General features: G+C 48.1%; 1 protein-coding gene across 2 annotated transcripts in view; it reads left to right on the forward strand.

The window, feature by feature from the left end:
* The window catches only part of GGT7 (gamma-glutamyltransferase 7), a 1,549,331-nt gene that overhangs the window by 1,178,800 nt on the left and 349,216 nt on the right, over positions 1-21,315 (forward strand). For both annotated transcript variants that reach the window (XM_069652281.1, XM_069652282.1), the window contains exon 9: positions 20,598-20,725. In XM_069652281.1, coding sequence (XP_069508382.1) covers positions 20,598-20,725 — 128 coding nt within the window. The remainder of the gene's footprint in view (positions 1-20,597; positions 20,726-21,315) is intronic.

The following is a 21,315-nucleotide window of genomic DNA, read 5'->3' on the forward strand; positions in this document are numbered from 1 at the left end:
AACTACTTTTCATTTTGTAAATAGATTTGTAAACCAATTGTCAGTTGGAAGAAGTCAGCGATTGCGGGACTATTAAAGATTTGGAACTGTTGTAGGTCTTGTTGTAGCTATAAAATATGGGTGAACTGAGGAACTATTAGTTGGGGTGGGACGGGTGGAAGGTGGGGGGGACAATCGAAGGTTGCCACAGCCCTTTTATTACAGGGAGTGTTGTGCTTCAGGCAGATTTCAAGTACTTGGGCAGGACTCTGAAGAACTAGGCATGCTCTTTTGCAATTTGCTTTCGAATACTTTGCTTGACTAGTATCCCTTTGTGGCTATCAAAATGATGGCTGTGTAGAACTCAAGGTGGTGCAGGTAGGTTGCTTTTATTTTATTTTTGTTGCTATTTCTTTTTCTTTAAGTCATATACAGTTCTATTTAACTATTTCATATGTGGCAACAAGGAATGAAGAGACTGACCAAGTGGTGCCATAGTGGTTGCTATAGACTTTTATTAAATGATAAACCAAACCTGTCTATCCCTAACTCTAAAGAGATTTCCCTACCTAAACTAAAGAAACTTGGGTGCTCGTCAAGATGTCTGTGTGAGTCGAAACAAAAAGGCACTGTCCCAGTCACAAAAGCTCGTACTCTATCCCTGTTACTACAACAAAACAGCATAAAGTCCAGCTACTGTTCGTAATACAGGAAAATGGCTCCCTTCTCATGGATGCAAAGCGTCTAAACGCCTCTCATTGTTCAAAACAAACGTTCCATAAATGTTCTGTGTTCTCCGTAACCCAACAGAAAATCAAACAATCACATAAATGTTCTCCCGGAGCAATGAGAATGACTCCCTTTTCCTAGCTGGTTGCCCCTATCTTTCCCAGTTCTTAACAAGGTTTGTAGCTCCCTTTTGGAGGTTTTCACAATCTCTACGTTTTGCGCAAGTCTTGATCGACCCCACTGGGGCGATAAAGCTGTTCCTAGAGTCCTTCTAGAGTCTAAAGTACCACGCTTTTCTGGTACTGCCTGGAAACTGTATCACAAACTGATTTACGGTTTTCTCTATTTTATGGTTCACAGTCTCGTACCTTCCCGGTCCCCTCCCGGACTTGTGCATGTTCCCTTTATCTTCCCTTTATCTTATCGAGAACTCTTCACCGGTTTCGCAAAGGGGACACTGGCATACACTTCTTAGTTCAACTTCTTCTTTAGGAGTCATCTGTGTCTCGCCTTTCTCCATCTTGAGTTATGGTGGACCGCTCCGGCGTAGCTGTCGGATCCCTTAGTCCCGCAGTGACAGATTATGCCTCGTCCAAGGTCTCAATCTCCTGACGGTCATCTATGCGTCTCTGCTATAGGCTTCGGTAGGTGGTCTCGGCACCATTGTCGGACCAAACGGTCCACCCACTACAGGTCGTACCACCACCTCTGTCTCTGCATGTTTATCATGCCGATTCCCAACCGACTCGCAAGACACTTCCTGGACGTCCCACTATTTCTCTTCTCAGCCTTGGAGAAGAGCCCACTCCAGTCTCCCAAATCCCTTTGCCCTCTTTCTAGGCTTTGAGGCTTTGATGTGGCCTCAGTTGCACGGTTCTCCCTCTGGTTGCATCACATATTCCATCTTGCCAGAACTGCACAAACCATTGCCGGACGGGTCAGAGGATGATGAAAAACAGTCCAAATTTGCTGTTAAGTTTAAATAGCTGAGACGGCCCCAGCGTAAGGTCCTTCCAATTGACAGCTGCTGCTCCAACCTTCGTCCCACTCCAATTCATCCAGGCTGCTGGGAGCGACACCCTCTTCCCGCCTGCACTCCCCCCTGCACCCCCAGAGGGTGCCCAATTTCATTCATTGAATTGAACTGGTGAGGCCTTTACATGATGGCTGCCCAACGCTCAGCACAATAGCACAATAACAGCTGATCTGTTCAGTTCTTGTGATTCCCAACTTGCACCCTGATTGGCTGAGCATTATTACTTTTCCGGGACCTTCGCCGGAGCCGGCAGGCGTTTGCTGGCCCCCTCAAGGGCCAACCTACTTAAGGCATGTTGCTCCCGTGCCTTTTCTTTTCATTCATCCTGGCTGCTTGGCGAGACACCATCTTCCCACCCACACTTTGGAGGCACCTGTCTGCCAGATAAAGCCCATTGGCCATATACTTTGCCAAAAACCCTGCCTAGATTTATGCAACGCCTCCTCACAAATGTGCACCTCCATTGTGGCTCACCACCATGTGGCACACATCCATGTAGTCCTTGATTGACTGCCTCCCTCTATGGTGACCGCTTAGTCCTTGCTATCCTACTTCGGAAGATCCCAAAGCCATGCTCTCCTCTAACTTTCTTAGATCATCTTTTACCTCTGCAACTGCCTTTTACATGCATATTTTACCAGCTATCTATCAGCCATCTTGCGTGTCCAGCCAAATGCTGCCTCCCACGTGTGAGCCTGTTACTCAAATTGCTCTTCCTGCTGTATGATCTACCTTGAAGGTGAGCCCAACAACTGTGCATCCATTTTGTGCTGCTTTGTAGTACTTTTTGTAAAATTTGAATTGAGGTGTGCCTTACATCCGTGCATCCTCCTGCCTCCTTTTGTAGCTAGGCCTCCTGGTGAGTTTGCCCATGCATTGTGCAGCCTCTCCAACTACCTCTTTTCCTCCACCTCAATGACACTCTCTTTCTCTCTCTCCCATCTATTCTAACTGTTACTCTATCACCTATCCCTACTCTGTCACAAAGTCTGTAAGAATAAAAGTTTAAAAAAAGATCTCTTGGCCTCTAATCCTGGCCTACCTATCGCTAACACCTGTGTTAGTACTACTTCCAGACAGACTATCACTGATATCCTCTGCTCTGTCCCCACTCAAGACCTTTAGACCTCCCATCTGATCTCTACCCTCTCCCCCTTTTCCTCTTCACCTATTAATGGTGGCACTAGATGGGAAGTTCTCTTGTCACACTTCTCATCCTCTAGGTCCATCATTAATGTTTATCACAATGGCACTGTCATGGCCATGGGTCCTCAACCCAACCCTCATCAACTTCGTACTTTCTCCTGCTACCCCTCCTTACTCTCTCTCTCTCTGTACCTCCTTCACCACCTCCGATGGGTGTACCACCTGGCTGTACCCCTTCTCAGAAAACCTTCAAAGGTGGTGACCGGCTAAATGTAGCCACTCTAAACACTAGATCTGTTGTCAAACGATCTGCTGTCAAACATTCTTCTGACATCTGCCTCCTCCTTGAAGACTTTGAGCTCGGCGTCCTCACTCTCACTGAGACGTGGTTCAATGGCAGCTCTCACTGCTTTTGACTCCCTCCTTCCTGACAGCTACAAGATCCTCTCCAACCCTCGGTCCAACCGACCTGTCGGTGGAGTAGCCCTGATCTTCCCTGAGTGGATCCCTGCTTGTCTCATACACACCCAACATTGCTCTTCCTTTGAAAGTCTTGTCTGCAAGCTTGGTGTTTTTCCGACTCTCTGAACCTTGACACGATCTAGAGGCACCCTGGCTCTGTGTCTAACTTCTTATCTGAATGGGCCGACTTCTACCTCTAAACTACTCCTCGTTGGTGACTTCAATATCCACCTTGACCCCACTGTTCCTGCCTCTTCACTCTTCTGTGATCTCTGTACCTCTCTCCCTCACTACCTCCCTAGTGGCCCTACCCACTCTGTCGTACACTCTTGATGCCTTCATCCCTGCTGATCTTCTGCACTCCAATCCTCTCACTACCCCTCTCACCTGGTCTGACCACCCTCTCCTCTCCTCTCTCATCTGGGACCTCTCGGCCTTCTGACTGAGCCTCCACCAGCACTGCCTGCCTCCTTTGCGGTCATCCAACCAATGAAACGAGTGTTAGCTGCTGCGTTTGACTCTACCTTCATCCCTCCTCCTTCCCCTTCTCTTGACTAACCCACTGACGCTATCTCTAACACTCTTGACATTCTTGCTGCTGTTACGAGCATCTGCCTGAAACCTGTAAGACTCTGATCTAGCCACTCTGAAACACAAGTGCAGAGTTGCTGAACGGAAGTGGCAGACCTCGTGCTCATCCTCCGATAAGCTTGCCTGTCTCCTACTGCAAAGGCAATACCATCTCTCTATACGTTCCAAAAAGGGGGCCCACATTCAGGCACATATCTCTGGAGGCTCTAACAACACACTGAACTCTTCAAATTCACCCCCTCCTTTTCATGCCCTCTGTATTGCACTGGCCACCCATTTCACCTCTAAAACACAGGACATTCTGACTTCTCTCTCTCTCTTCTTCCCCTTCCTCCCCTCCTCACTCTGTCCTCCTTCCTCCCTTGGCCTCTCTTCCACCCCCACCCACTCTCTCCTCCTTCTCACCTATCGCAACAGAGGAGATCTCTAGGATAGTCTGCTCTATGAAGGTCTCATTCAAACAGGTTTCTCCCTGTTCTTCCAGAGCCACCATGCTCTTGTTGACTTCTGCAGCCACTCCTTAACATCTGGCTTTTTCCCTTCTTCACTCAAGCACTCCTTTGTGCACCCCCTCCTTAAAAAGCCTTCAACTGACCCCTTGTGTCCTGCCATGTACTGCCCTGTATCGCTACTACACCCTTCCTTGGGAAACTCTTGGAGAAGTTGGTCTTCCCACAACTGACCCCGAGTTCATTGGTTGTTAACATGCTCATCAATCTGGATTCCGAGCATCCAGAGGCACGGAAACTGTGCTCCTGAACACCCTTAAAGAATTGCTCACAAATCTTGACTAACTCTCCTGTTGGTCTCATTCTCCTTGACCTCTCTTCTGTCTTTCACACAGTTAACAATTCTATCCTCATAAACAGGCTCCAAGATACTCTTGGTATCTCAGGATTGCACTGGATTGGTTGACTCTCCTTCCTCACTGACTGCCACCCCACCCCCAAGGGGCTTCTGGGCTCCTTCTCCTCCACCACTACCCTCTCTACATGTGGTGTTCCCCAGGGCTCTATCTTCTCGTCTTGACTTTTCAACATCTACCTTGCACCTCTTGCTCACCTGAGCTCTACCTTATCTCTTCACGCGGATGACACACAACTCTTCTTCAAGGGCCCCCTCTTCCTCTTGCCCTTCCTCCTCCATCATCCCTGACTGCCTGTCTGCTATTCAGTCTTGGTGCACCTCCAATGATCTCTGTCTTAATGCCAATAAGACTGAGATTCTTCCTATCGGGACACCTGCTCTCCGTCTCCCGCCTGCAGTCTGGCCACCACCTATGGGCTCACCTCCCTCTTCTTCCACTGCGGCTAAAAATCTTGGAGTCATCTTCGACTCTTCTCTCTCCTTTACTCCTCAAATCTTGGATATTGCCAAGAAGGCCCACTTTCAACTTCACCTCCATAGAGGCATATTCTCCTTTTTCTCACCTTCCTCCAGACGCTCAACATCACTAGAGCCCTAGTCCTCTCCAGGCTGGATTACTGTAACGGCCTCTTCCTCACCTGCCTCTTTCTTCACCCCATCCTCTTCAACTAATCCAGAATAGGGCTGTGAGACTTATCCTTTGCCTCAAGGCCTGGGACTGTATCTCCAGCTCTAAAATCTCTCCACTGGCTCCTGGTTACTGCAAGGATCAAATTCAAGACACTTTGCATCATCAACAAGGCTATCTGGGGCCTGGCACCATACTACCTACAGCTCCCTCTTACTAAATGCTCTCCTTCCAGATCCCTTCGATCCTCTGGCTCCAACTCTGCTGATCAAACGTTTCTCTAAGCTGAGGGCTCGGGGAAGATCTCTCCTCTGCTGGCTCCCTCCTGTGGAACAGTCTCTCTCTCTCTCTCTCTCTCTCTCCACCCTGCACTTACGTGCTGCCCCACTCAACAGGCACCTCTTGTACTGCCCCCCTGGGGAACCCTATTTGCACTTACCCACAGCAGCCTTTTCTCTGTCACTGCACTTGCACGTTCTGAATGTCACAAGGCCTAGTAGAACCGCTGTTTGCTTTATTATTTATTCATTGTCTTTTCCATTGTTTATTTACTCCCTTGTTGCCTTCCCTTTGCCGTGTGGTATTTTGAAACACTGTCTTGTTGTACAAGCGCCTTATAAATAACAAATACAAAAAGAAATAAAAATGTAGCCTTTTTGAGCGCTTCTTCGTCTCATCACTTAGGTCATTAGGTGGTTCGATATTTCATAATAACACATAGTTTCGGAGGTGATCTTTTGTTGATGAGATGTGTGTGTTATCGTCAGCCTACTGTAAGGAACTCTTGGTGGCAACAGTAAAGACAGACACAAGTGATCACAGTTCAAGGGTGTTTATTAAACTGTAAAGGAACATTGGAAAAACACCTAACCTAAAACTAAATCTAAGATGGCAGCACAAGAGCCTATACTAAGAAAATAACATTTTGCCAATCCTTGCGCTAAATACAAAAGAGTGTGTGATAATGATCACAAGAAAGAAAGAAGTGTACACAAATAATAAGTCGGGATGTGATAGCCGGGGTTCTCCCTTCCCCACGTTTTGAGCATGGGACAGGGTATGATATGATATGATAGGTTATTTAAAACGCGCTTAATACCCAGAGGTTTCTAAGCGCGGACCCAGGGATCGAACCTGTGTTGCTCCGTGTCGTCTTGTTTCCAAGTCGAGCACGCTCCCGCTGAGCTATCCTCCTGGGACACAATTGGACCCAATCCTCCTCGGTAGGATTCCGGAGCACAGCACATGCTCAAGCTTTCCAAGCACGAGCCAACAGTTCCGCTCTCAGCTATCAGGGACTTTGGTGGTTAAGTCTCTTTTCTACAAAAAGTCTCTTGCCTCTGAGGACCTGATGTATCCAAAATAATAAACAAAAAGTTATTTTCGCATGTACATTGGGTGATGCCTTTTCACCCCTGGATCCCCCTCTTCTGGGTTCAGACCCTTCTCAAATATCAGTCTCCCTCCATCGGGTTCACTACGGCTTCTCAAAACAATCTCCTATGTGACATTTCACACATCTTAATGTCTTTTTAAACTGTTGCCTGTGGACCTCTCGCTGCAGGGTTCACTCTTGTCAACACATTATTCATTGGAACTTTAGGCTTTGCCCCCTTTTCATCTGCATCCCTCTGTCGGGTTCACTCTTGCCAACTTTGCCAATCACACAATTCTTTAAACAGTTCTTCGATGCAGGATTCACTTCCTTTAGCTTTACAATCATTTGCTGGTCAAAGACTTGCGACTCTACAGAGGATTTTACTAGACCCCTGTATGACCACTTTGACCCCTTTCTCGCCTTTCCCAAAGACTTCTTGTAACGGTAGTTTCAACAATAGGGTCATCGGCCAGAGTTTCCCCAATGAGCACCCACGCAATGCCCGACACCGCTGTAGCTGGTTTTCCTTTCTCACATTAACAGTTTAAAAAAATATATATATTTTATTAATTTAATTTATAAACACAACCAAACAATACAAACCAAACAAGCAGTGCATATTTCAACAGTTTCATTATACTTTCTTAACTTCTAGCCACTGCTTCCCTTATCCCACCCCCCTTTACGAGTCTATTGCTTTAAACATTCTGTTTCCGCAACCTGTGATACGGTCTCCTCTTCTACAGGTTCTGCCGGGTCACCTATTGACCCAAACAGCTCAGCTATCAATGATTTCCAGGCCATCAGGGACTCAGTCTCCTCCCCCCCTGTGCTACTCGCTTCTTGCCATACCATGGTTTCCGCTTCCGCCCATTTTTGCAAATCTCTCCACCACACCTCCACATTTGGCATGTGGCATGTCTTCCATCCCATGGCAATTCTCCTTTTTGCAAGCACATAAGCCAGATCCCTCAGTTTACTTACATGCTTGAGCTTCTGTGATCTTGGGAACCCCCCCAGCAAACAGGCCCATACTGTATCCACTACAATCTTGACCCCCTTTTTTCCAGTCTCCCTTTCACTTCCCTCCAAAAGCGTTCTATGACCGGGCATGACCAGAACATATGCACCATGCCCGCATTCTCCTCATCACACTTGGGGCATGCTTGCCGTCCTGCATTCTCAAACCTCGATATCCTCCAAGGCGTCATATATGCCCTATGCGTTATGTACAGTTGAATCTGTTTCAGTCTCGCATTTCTAGACACCTTCTTATGATATCCCTGCGCCCAATCCCACATCCCGTCCTCCATTGGGGCTCCAACTTCCGTTTCCCAATCTAGTCTCAACTGCGTGACCTCCTTCCCCACTTTAAACATCAGCATTTCATATAGTCTGGAAATCTCATGGCCCCCTTAAGCTATGTTGTATATCATATCTATGGTGGTATCTGATTCCTCTTCCAACACAGTTTCAGGCCATGTGCTCTTAATCCTCTGTACCATTCTATGATATGTAATATACTGGCACTCATGCAACCCAGATTCTTCCCGCAGCTCCTCAAAAGTAATACTAGAGCCCTCCCGCCAAATGTCTCCCATTGTTGCCACCCCAGCCGGTTCCCAGTGGTTCCTGAGTATCCTTCGTAGCTGCACATCTGCCCTCGTTAATGCAACCAATGGTATCTGCGGAGAGCATGGGGACGGGTTCTCCATCATCTGGCATGCCCTGCACCACATCTTCCACCCCAGTAGTATCATCATAGGGCGCCCCATAATTTCCGCCCTGGGTACCCACGTCATCTCTTTGAAATAAAATGGTGCACAATCGCGCCCGAGCTGCCTACATTCTGAGGTCTCCTCGTCAGAGAGCCATTTGGTGACATATTGTAACTGGCTTGCCACGTAGTACACCTCATAGGCAATTTTATCCCTCCTTTGTCATGGAAGTTCTGTAGCTTCCATAACGCCACTCTATATCGCGTGCCATGCCACAAAAAGTCCCTACACATGCTATTCAGTTTGGTGAAGAACTTCCTAGGAATCAGGTACGGTATATTCCCAAAATAGTGAAGGAGCCTCGGCAGAACCACCATCTTTAGCATTTGTCCCCGCCCCATCATTGCCAAGGGTAGCTTTGCCCAAAATTGCATGCACTTCTCAATGTTTTTAATGGCTACTTCTGTGTTGCACCTATGCTCCTCTTCCACGGTGTGGTATATATTTATCCCCAGGTATGCAGGGCTAGATGTGGGGGTGCCTGAGATCCAGGAATGGAGCTGGGCAACGGTTGGGGAGGGTATTGTTGGGGGAGGGATGGGTGGGAGGAAGGTGGGGGGATGGGAAGTTTGAGTGTGTGTGTGGTTATGGGGAGTTTAAGTTTTGTTTCGAGCCTATTTGGAGGAATCAGCATGTGGTACTTGCGGTGCATGAAGGGGCGTAATCGGCGAAGGATCGGGAGGGTGCTCATTAAAGACCTATGGGGGACCTCAGGATAATAACGTGGAACGTCAGGGGCCTTAACAACTATCTGAAAAGAAACAAAATCATGATGTATCTGAAAAGGCAGAAAATAGATATTGCATTACTACAGGAGACGTACTTGACGCGAGAGAAGTTGGACCTGGTTAAGAGAAAGTGGAGAGGGACCGTAGTGGGCTCGCCATACTCTGCATATGCCCGGGGGCTGTTAATCTGGGTGGCACTGCATGTCCCGTTCAAATCGATACAAGAGGTAGTTGAAACTGACGGAAGGATGGCTATATTGCGAGGGCTGGTGGATGGCAGGGAGGTATGCATAGTAAACACGTGTGCCCCCAACCAAAACACAGCAGCATATTTTAGAGCCTTGTGTACCAATCTTAGTACGTGTATAGGGAGCGCGGTGATTTGGGGTGGGGACTTTAATTGTGTTTTGGTTCCTGTGGTGGACAGATCTGATGGCAGGGTGGGTAAGCCTAGCCCAGCGGCGAGAGCGTTGCAGATGCTGTTAACTGATTTTGGCTTTACAGATGCATGGAGGATGAAACATCCCACTGACAGGGAATACTCGCACTATTCAGCCCCGCACCAGCTGCATACTAGGCTTGATTACGTCTTTGCTACAGCAGATGTGATGTCGGAGATTACTCAAATCGAATATAAGGCCAGGGTCCTCTCAGATCATTCGCCCCTGATCCTCAGATGGCAATATTGCCCCCCGACGGCGAAGATCCCTACATGGCACCTCCGAGCGGAGGCGCTCAAAGATCCAGTCTTTAGAGAAGATATAAGGGAAGAGATCACTAACTTCTTTGAAGAGAATGCTGGGAGTGTTGATTCTGTGGGCACATTATGGGAAGCTTTTAAGGTGGTGATGCGGGGGCGGCCATTGCTAAGTCAAGAGGGTTACAGGGTGGGGTCTTGGCTGACCTGCAGAGCGTGGAAACTGAGCTAGAAACAGCATTGAAGAGTGGTGATGTAGACACGGAGCTGGTACTCCAACTACAGCAACAATGTGCAGGGCATTGGGAAAGACTCTGCAATCTCAATTATAGGAAATATGTTGAGAGGCAGCACGCGGGGGGAGACAAGACAGGCCGCCTTTTGGCCTGGCTATATAAAAGCGAGACCCCTAGACATCCGATTAGGACTATTATTAGAGAGGTTGGAGACGAGGTGGCCACTCAAGAGGAGGTCAACAAAGAATTTGTGGAATATTACAGTGCGCTGTTTGGAGACGATGAGAGGGGTGACCAGCGCAAGATAATCGAAACGTTAGAAGACATAGGGCTGCCCAAGATAAGTGAAGAAGAGAGGGAGGAGTTAGATGAGCCAATCACGTTGGAGGAGTTAGAAGAGGTTGTGAAGCAGCTGCCTACCTGTAAGACCCCAGGAGCAGATGGGTTCCCCAGCAAATTCTATAAAGTATACAGAGAGGAAATCCTCCCCCCAATGCTGGACATGCTTAATGAAGCGTTTGAGATAGGACGGTTGCTTGAGTCACTCAGAGAGGCGATCATAATACCGCTGCCCAAGCCCAATAAACCAGAGCATAGATGTGGTTACTACAGGTCTCTGTCGATGCTAAACCAGGACAGCAAGATTCTCACGGCAGTCCCAGCCAATCGATTGCAGAAAGTGATTGGTAGACTCATACATCCTGATCAAACGGGTTATGTCCCGAGCAGAAACATAACACACAACCATAGGCAGCTTCACCGGGTGGTCGAATGGGGTAGTAAGAACGAGGATGAGATGGCGATAGTGTCTCTAGATGCAGTCAAAGCTTTTGACTCAGTCAAGTGGCCATGGCTATTGGCCGCTTTGGAAGGGTATGGAATGGGGCCGGGCTATATCAGGTGGGCCAAGATGTTGTATAGTGAACCGCTTGCCAGGGTCTGAACTGGAGCGGTGATATGCGAAAGATGGCAACTTGGCAGAGGCACCAGACAAGGGTGTCCCTGGTCCCCGATGCTTTACATCCTGGCCCTGGAGCCTCTGGCAGTATGCCTTAGGGCACAGTATGATGCGATTGGCATTGAGGTAGGAGGGGAGCGACACTTGATATCCTTGTACGCAGACGATTTGTTACTGTACTTGCAATACGCAGAAGAAAATCTTTTATACATACTTGAAGTGATGGAAAGGTACGCAGAGTTGTCGGGCATCTCGGTGAACCCCCAAAAGTCTGTTATATTCCCGCTAGGTAGGTATAAGGGGATCCCTGTAGAAGAACTACCGGTGCTACAGGTACCATGGGCAACTAGCTCTTTTCGCTATTTGGGCGTAGATGTATATCACACGGTGCAAGAAGAACACAGGCACAATACAGAAGTAGCCGTCGAGAAAATTAGAAACAGCATGCAGTTCTGGACAAGATTGCCCTTGGCGATGATGGGGCGGGGGGCCATGCTTAAGATGGTAGTTCTGCCCAGGCTCCTGCATTACTTTAGTAATATCCCATAGATAATACCCAAGAAGTTTTTCAGTAAATTGAACAGCATGTGTAGGGATTTTCTGTGGCACGGTACCCGAAATAGAGTGGCGTTCTGGAAACTGCAGAACTTTTATGAAAAAGGAGGTATCAGACTGCCTCATTTTGAGGTTTATTACTTGGCGGGACAGTTACAGTATGTGGCCAAGTGGCTTTCTGATAAAGTGACCCCTGAGCACAGGGTGCTTGGACAGGACTGCGCCCCGTTTTATTTGAAAGAAATTATTTGGCTGTCCGAAACTGAAATGAGGGGGCGTCCTGCGATGTTGGGGCTTGGATGGAAAATTTGGCGTAAGGCTTGTCGTTTGATGGAAGTCCTGTGCCCATGCCTCCCGCAGATACCGCTGGTTGCTTTGACAGGAGGGGATGACCAGCTGAGGGCGATTGTTAGGCCCTACTGGGAATCAGTGGGGCTGGCAACGCTAGGCGATGTTTGGCAAGAGGGATCCATTAAGGAGTTTATAGAACTCAACGAAGAAGCAGGGCTACACACGGGCCAATATGTCACGTACATTAGATTGGTGCGTAGGATTAAGAACACCTGGCCAGAGACAGTTTTGATAGAAGAACCAGATGCAGTTTTGGAAACAATATATGATATATCCGAAGGGGGTCATGAGATCTCGAGACTGTATGAGATGGTGATGGCTAAGGCGGGGAAAGATTTGACACATCTGAGACTGGACTGGGAGGCGGAAGTGGGGGCCCCGATGGAGGACGGGGTATGGGAGCGGGCCCTGGGTTATCACAAAAAAGTGTCTAGAAATGCCAGATTAAAACAAATACAGCTGTATGTAACGCATAGGGCATACATGACCCCCTTGAGGATATCCAAGTTCCAAAACGCTGGAATACAAGTGTGTCCTAAATGTAACCTATAAAATGCTGACATGACACATATGTTTTAGTCGTGCCCGATTATCATGTGCTACTAGGGAGAAGTGGCACAGAAACTGGCTGATAAAGGGGTTACTCTTGTCACAGACACGGCCTGGGCCTGCTTACTGGGCGGGTTCCCTAGGCCACGGAAACTCAAGCATATTGAGAAACTGAGAAATCTGGCGTATGTGCTTGCGAAACGCAGGATCGCCATGGGGTGGAAGAAATGCCACAAACCTAAGGTGGATGTATGGTGGAAGGACTTGCAGAAATGGGCGGAGGCTGAAACGGTGGCATGGCAAGAGGCGAGTAGCCGGGCTGATGAAGGGTAGGCGGGTACCCTGCTGGCTTGGAAAGCGTTAATAACAGAATTGTTTGGAGTAATATCAGATCCAATAGACTCCGAAGAGAACGAAACCCGGCCGCATGTGCCAAACATTGAAAGAGATTGACAAATAGGCTCACAGGGGGAGGGAGGGATAATGGGAGCAGTGCTTACGATAACTTGATGTGTAATTGAACTATTATGATTATGCTGCTTGTTTGGTTTTTGTTGTTTTTGTTTGCATAAAATCAATAAAAGAAATTAAAAAATATATATATTTATCCCCAGGTACCGAAATGTGCTAACTGCCCATGGTACTTGCAATACAGGTAATCGCTCCGATGGAATCCCCATGTACCCCCCTAATGGGAACATGCTGGACTTCCGGGGGTTCACTGCTATACCGGACAACACAGCGTATCTTTCCATCACTTCTAGGATATACTGGAGATTTTCTTCTGGGAATCGCAAGTACAGTAGCATGTCATCTGCGTATAGGGAAATCAGGTGCCGCTCCCCTTTCACCTCGATGCCTATGGTGTCATATTGTTGCCTCAGGTATATTGCTAGAGGTTCCAGGGCCAGTATGTAGAGCATTGGCGACCACAGGAATCCCTGTCTGGTACCCCTGCTGAGCTGTCACCTTCCCGATATCACAGATCCTGTCTTAACTCTAGCCAGTGGTTTGCTATATAATATTTTTGCCCACCTTACATATCTAGGCCCTAGCCCGTAGCACTCCAGGGCCGCAAGCAGCCATGGCCATTTAACTGAATCAAAGGCCTTAATTGTGTCACAATTGCCATTTCATCATACTTGTCGCTGCCACACTCAATAATTCTTTGGAGTCGCCTATGGTTATTGGTAATATTTCTATTTGGGACATAGCCCGTTTGATCCGGGTGTATTAATTTACCAATATCTTCTTAAGTCTATTTGCTAAGACAGCGGTCAATATCTTGCTGTCTTGATTCAGCATTGACAAGGGTTTGTAGAAGCCGCAGCTGTGCCCAAGTTTATTAGGTTTGGGGAGCGGTATTATGACGGCCTCTCTTAGTGACTCTGGTAAGCTTCCCGTCTCGAATGCTTCGTTTAACATCTCTAACAATGGGGGGAGGACCTCTTCCATGTATACCTTGTAAACTCGCTTGGGAGTCCGTCTGTCCCCGGGGTTTTACTAGTAGGCAACTGCCTCACCACCTCCCCTAATTCTTCTAAGGCAATCGGGGCATCTAGTTCCTCTCTCTCCTCCTCGCTTATCTTGGGCAACCCTATATCCTCCAGCGTTTCTCTCATCATAGCGCGACTACTCTCACCATCGTCCCCATATAATACCTTATAATAATCCACAATAGCTTGGTTAACTCCCTCCTGGGTGTCCTCAACGCTACCATCTTCTCTCTCTATTGTCCTGATTGTGACTCTGGGGGTCTCACTTTTATATAACCACGCCAAAAGTCTCCCCGGTTTATCTCCTCCCGCATGCTGTCTCTACGTATTTTTTATAATTGAGGTTACACAATCTATCCCAATATTCTGCACATTTTTGCTGTAGCATGAGTGTCAATTCTACCTTCTCTGCTGTATCATCTTCGCCCCTTAAAGCCTCTTCAAGTTTCTCCTCCGGCTTCTGTAGTTCAGCCAAAATCCCACCTTGTAGCGCCTTAGATTTAGCTATGGCTACCCCCCTCATCACGACTTTAAAGGCCTCCCATAGTGCTCCCGCCGAGTCCACACTCCCAGTGTTTGTTTCAAAATAATTTACAATCTCCTCCCTCAAGTCCTCCCTAAAAAGGGGTCTCTCAACGCTTCTGCTCGTAGACGCCATGTCGGGATCCTCGCTCTCGGGGGGGCAGTATTGCCATTCGAGAATCAGGGGCGAGTGGTCCGAAAGGACCCTGGCTTTATACTCTATTCGTGTAATCTCCGCTATCATTTCAGGTGATGTGAAGACATAATCCAGCCTCGTGGATAACTGCTGTGGGGCAGAATAATGTGAGTACTGCCTTTACTGGGGGTGTCTCACTCTCCATGCATCCTCCAAACCAAAGTCGCTCAGCAATGTCTGTAACGCTCTGGCCGCAGGGGCCGGTCTATCCATCTTCTCATCTGATCTGTCTACCCTCGGGTTCAGTACGCAGTTGAAGTCCCCTCCCCAGATCACCGCGCTTCCTACACATGCGCTCAGATTAGTACACAATGTTCTAATGTACGCCGCTGTGTTCTGGTTTGGGGCGTACATATTGACTATGCTTATCTCCCTATTCTCCACCAGTCCCCTCAGTATAACCATCCTCACATCTGTCTCAGCTACCACTTGCAATTGCTAAAAAGGGACATGTGGCGCCACCCAAATAAGCACTCCCCTTGCATAAGCAGAGTACGATGAGCCCACCAGCATTCCCTTCCACTTCCCAGCAATCGTGTCCATTCTCTTCCGTGTAAGGTGGGTTTCCTGCAGCAATGCAATATCTATTTTTTGCCTGCGCAGGTACAACATAACTTTGTTCCGCTTTAAATAACTGAGCCCCCGTACGTTCCATGTAACTATTTTAAGGTCACCCATGGCCTATACAACTTCCATTCCTCCTCCCACAGGTGCAGTCTGACTCTAAATTCCAATCCGATCTGTATAGGCTTGTTTCCCATTTTAAACTCCCCATAACCAAAAACACCCCAAACTTCCCGTTCCCTCCCCCTCCCACCTCCCGTCCCTTCCCCAACATCACTCCCCTCAACTGTTGCCCAGCTCCATCCCTGGATCTCAGGCTCCCCCACATCTAGCTCTTTCCGGCTCTCGCCTGTACTCGAAGCTCCGCAGGGCGAGGCCGCCCTAGTGGCTAACCTACTACTACTACAACTATAATTCGGGGGGTAGGGTACTTTCGCCCTGCCGCTCCAATTTCACTTCGGGTTAACTACACATTGCTACACAATTTGTGTATATGTACGCGCTACTATATTCCAGTCCTTCAAGTTCGTTACGGTCAGCAGTATCCTATCAAAATATCAGCCTCACTTAGCCACACCCATTAATCTTAATCTTCATCTGGGCACCCCTGGGGTGCTCACTCTACGCCTTAACAGTATGCATACAGTATCCCAGTCACTTATCGTGTTCCTCTTGAGCCTCCTCCGTGCCTCGTTCCGGGCAGCCCTGCAGATCCAGCCATGTCATTGCTTCTTCCGGAGTATAAAAAAAACATTTTGCTCTTGTGCACCACCTTCAATTTCGCGGGGTACAGGAGCATGTATTTTATCCCAGCCGCGCATAGCCTCCTTTCGATTGCTACATAGTTGTACCGTTGCCTCTGGACCAACATTGTGTAGTCTGGATACGCCGTGATGGTGCTTGAAGCCCTTTCAATTGTTCCACCTTTTTGGAAGTACTCCAGTATCTTCTCGTGATCTTTATAGTTAAATATTTTGGCGATTATCGCCCGGGGAGGGGCCCCTGGCCGCGGCTTCCTCATAAGGGCTCTGTGTGCGCGCTCCACTGCAAATCCCTGCGAGAGTTTTCCAGCCCCTATTCCTTGTAAGAGTAGGTTCTCAACGTAGTCTGTCGGATCCTGTCCTTCCTCTCCCTCCGGCAAGCCTACCACGCGGATATTGTTCCTTCTCGCTCTCCCTTCCGCTTCCTCTGCCCGAGACTCCAGGTTGGCTACCTGTTGTTTGAGTACATGGATCTCCTTTGCGTTGTTGGTGCTGGTGTCTGTGTTGGTTTTCACTGCACTTTCCAGGCTGCTCGTTCGTTCCGCCAGCCCCCTGACATCTTACCTCAGCAAGGTGACTTCTATGCCTACAGCATCTATTTTAGCCTCCAGGGAAGTACGCAGGTCCGACATCGCTATCCCCCATGAGTCTTTCAGCTCTGTGATGGCCGCTAGTATCTGATGGTTTTCAGTCGCTGCGGTGCCCTCCGCTGCTTCTATCGGGCCTTTGGGCATTATGGCCGCAGGAGATTGTTGCGTTTTGGCAAAAATATCCATTGTGGATTGCTTATTCTTGTTCTTGCTCACGACCCCTTGCGTCGCCATCCTGCGGCCTCCTTGATGCGTCTGAGGTTGCCTGAACTCGGGTGTGTCAGCCCTGCTTCTCTGTATCGATTCAGCGCCGATGTGCCTTCCCAACCGTGGGGCGATTATCCTCGAGGAGCCCCGGCGTTAGCTTATGTCTGCTGAGCCCTTACTCAAAATGGGTTGTGCCCTCCCACGTTTCAAAGTATCTCTCTGTGTCCTAGAGACCATGCTTTCCATTTATGTGACCACCTAACTTCCAGACTCCACGTAATCTGCGCATCATTGTCCGTGTCCCCATCCACTTGAGCTTGCCCTCCATGTCACGCTTCTATGTGGCGGCGTCCACTGTTCACTCCTTGGCTCCTCAGGGGACAACTACCTCTTGTAGCCCTCCATTGTATCAACAGCTCCCTATATTATGCTGTTCCCTTCTGCCAGGAGCACAATAGCCCTTCAATAGAGCCAATTTAGTGTTTGTCCCCTGCGTGTTCCAGTGGACATTGCTGCCGGGGCGTCCTTTTCCCACCCTCATCAGCCGCTGTAGTATTCTTTATGAAGACGCTGTGCACCGTTCGCCACCTCTTGCAACAGTCTACCGCTTATTAATCAGTGCCGTGCAAGCACTTCTTGCGTCCATCGGAGCGCAGCCCATCTTTTCCAGTGGCGCTGCGCAGGGTCGCTCTGCCTTGCTTTGCTTGGGCGCGCGCCTCACGCCAACGCTGTGTCCCGGTGCCCCCAGTCTGATTCCTCACGGGATCGCTCCGCTCGCAGTGCGCTGCTTGGGCTCCCGCTGCGTGCGAACAGGGACTGCACAGTGCTGCGTGCCAGCCTCTTGCATCGCGCCCCCGCTCTCCCCGGGCACTTGTCCTCCAGGTCGGCCCGCCCTCGGTGTGGTCCGTGTCGCAGGCCGACATGACACAATGTAAGCACACGGCTTACCGCCGCGGGGGTTCCGCTTCGCCTCCGCTCGCCATCATCATTCTTTCCCCACGGCTGCCAGCTTTATACTGTTGCTCCGGGTGCTTCAGTTTCGTTTCCTTTGTTGTCGGCCATTTTGCGAAACAATGTATCCAGCAGCAGCCGTCTCCACCGAGCGATTCCTCCTGAATTCCACACACGATGAACTCGATCTCCATACAGTGTGCAGAGCACCCGTTCCCATGCATATGCTGTCAGTCTTGGACCAATAGAGCGTTTTTGTAGGTAGTTTTCACGGATCATTTGTCGGATCCTTCGGAGCTGCCAGGAACCACGTCCTACTCCATGGCTGCCCAAGCCACGCCCCCTCACATTAACAGTTCTTTGAACTTTCTTCAATAAGCCGCTTGCTACTTTTGTTCAACACAGTACGGTTGCTTATCGGTTCTTACCTCGACTCACCGGCTGTGATGAACCGCTTCGCTTTTCCTGTCTCTGTAGTCAAGGCTGGTACCACGGTGGCAAGCATCACTCCCTGGCTTGGTTATCAGTGGAGGAGGGCTCTGTGTACTGTTGACATTTGCTGCAACACTCCCTGGCTATTGTTCGCAGTCTTGCGATTCCTTCTGCAGAGGCTTCACGGGCTGAGGTCAAAAAGGGCAAGGTCGCTTCTCTCCTTGTCACCCCATCGGTTCTCGCCCTCTTTCTCTTCCTCTTGAACTGCCGTGATGGATTAGCTTTCTCATTGTGCGGTCTGCCTTGCTCGTATTGTGCTCTCGTGCTCCACTTTTTATCCCTGTGGGGAAGGGAAAGGGCCGTCAGGTGTGCGTGATTCAGGTCAGTTGCCTGACTTTGCCTGACCCTTGTGCTGGGACATGTCAGGTAGACGGATCTGGTGTTTGTCTGTCCTCTTTCGTGGTGTGCAAAAGTGTTCCTGTCGGAAAGGGGGGAGGGCAGTGTGTTCAGTATCCTACGTGGTAGGCTGGGAAAAAATGTGTTATAAGAAGGGGGATACCGCATCTCACCCGTCTGTGTCCCACCTCCTCTCCCTGAGGATCCCCCCATCCAGGTGATCCTCCCTCACTGGTCCACACCCAGAACTGGATCAAATAGTGATGGCTGTGCCCTAGACACCTGGATGACAGATCCCCGGGAACTAGTTAGGGAGACACCTTCAGGTTTCTCACACTATGTAGTGGGATTTTACAGGGGTTGAGCCTCACAATTGCGTCCTTATCCCCAGGAGAGGAGTCGTCCCTCCCCATAAGATCCTTATGCATGTTACAACCCCTAGGGGGACTATTGGTTAGCAGCCTCACTTCCCTAACCTCATAGAAAGGGGTTCTTCCCTGGGCAGAAGTGACGCCATCTGAAGGATCACACAATAGTATGTTCTATGTGAAATAAATGCATAAAGTAACTGGGCAGGTAGTCTGTTTTTAGGACCACTGTACCTGTTGTGTTAATACGTTCATATTTTTATATGCCACTTCTTGCTGGATCCCTCCTGCATCTAAGCACTGTAATGATGGTTGTTATTACCCAACTTAATGGCACTCAATTTGTTGATGAAAGGAAGCATGACGGGCTGAAATAAAGTTTTAGAGTACAGGCATGGCGAAGTACACGTTTGGCCCTTGCCAGAGATGTAAGCATAACCAACGAACCATCCATCTGGACTAGGTGCCTCCAAGTTTCCTGTGTTTAGCCAACATTCTATTGGTGACAATGCACTTCTAATGACACAGTAGATTACTCCCTCTATTGCATGTTTTAGTTGTGTTGCGTTGATAGCATGGGGACACTAATGTATGCGTCGCACTGTGTAAACTGGGCATATAGTTTAATTAGACTCGGACAGTTTTAATGTCAACCCTATATACAAAATCTTGTAACTCATTGGTGCAGTGCACACCATTTCGTAAATTGTAATCCTAACCGGGTGTAGTATTGATAATCTGAATTATGGCACCGTAAATGACTTTTCATACAACATTAATATTTGCATTATGCATACTTTAGGAATGATGGGAATCCTTGTTTCTGGCTGAAGTGACTTGAAATGTTTCTTTAACCACAAATGTACACACCCTCTAACTCAGCATGGGCATGCCCTTTATCCTTCCTGTGCATTTTTTACTTTGGCTTGTCGAATTCTTTTTTCATCTGAGATTGGTTGTGCATTTATGAGATGTGTAGAAGACAACAGCTCAAATGAGGTTCATACCCCTGCTTATGGACATTGTAATTTGCTCTACGTCCTGAAACCAGGGAAAGCCCCAATCACTTCAGATATTGTCAAATGATGGTAACCTCTATGTCCACTTGCTGGCTTTTAAAAAGCTCTTCATTCAGAGTAAGAGTCATTATTCAGTGGAGCTCTCGTCCCTTAAAGATAAATCGTATAATTGCGTTGACATCACATAGAACTCCTTAGACATGTCTCTTTTTAAAAAAAAGAAAAAAAAGAAATCTTGACCTTGCTCCTATTGCTAAATTGCAAATGACTTTATTCCTCAGATCAGGAACTTGTACAGTGCCTTTGAGTTTTGGCAGGCCACAGCTAGGGCAGCGTAATAGAATTGAAAATTCAACATACTTGTTTCTGTGCTCTAATTTGTTCTCTCTCCTTCCTGTTATTTCCTCATTCCATGCTCCTCTCCCAGGTCATCTCGTATTTGCACCTCCGCCACCCCATGTGGGCGCAGCACTCCTCACAGCCCTCAACATCCTAGAGTGGTTTAACCTGACAAGCCAAACATCCCGGGAAACCACTCTGCACTGGATAACTGAGGTACAGTACAGAATAAAGACACAATGATTATATTTGCAGAAAAACTGTGGTCATTCACTATAATAGCATTAATCTTGTTTTATGCTTGTATTTATTTTGCTATGATTTTAAGGCACAAAAGTGCCGAAAGCCCCAAGGTTCTTGCAAGACTGCATTGAAATCATTCACACAAAGAAACACTACTTTTCCTAAAAAATATTTTAAGTTTTTTTTAACATTGAACATCCTCCTCAACTTTCAGAAACCAATCAGACCGCTGTTAAAGTAAAATACAACTTTTAATTTCTGTTACTCAAGTTGGCTTTGTGTGAGTGGCTGATGATTGCATCAAATAAAAGAGAATGTTAGTAAATTTGCCTGACGAGTACTACTTTCAGTGTGAGATGAGGCTCTGAGAGCATTGTACATAACAATTTTCAAGCATATGAAGATACAGTAGCTGACCACACAAGAGCCTCAACGGAAGCTGTGATGGTTTTAAATTAATTGTACAGGAGTTAAAAAAATATGGTGATCTCTCTGCACAGCCCATCGCAAACAGACTGGTAAGATGTGCATGGGGTAGGTAGTCGGAGAGGTAAATGAAGCAA

The sequence above is a fragment of the Ambystoma mexicanum genome, chromosome 3p, assembly GCF_040938575.1.
Source record: "Ambystoma mexicanum isolate Mex_15411 chromosome 3p, UKY_AmexF1_1, whole genome shotgun sequence".
Classification (NCBI taxonomy): Eukaryota; Metazoa; Chordata; class Amphibia; order Caudata; family Ambystomatidae; genus Ambystoma; species Ambystoma mexicanum.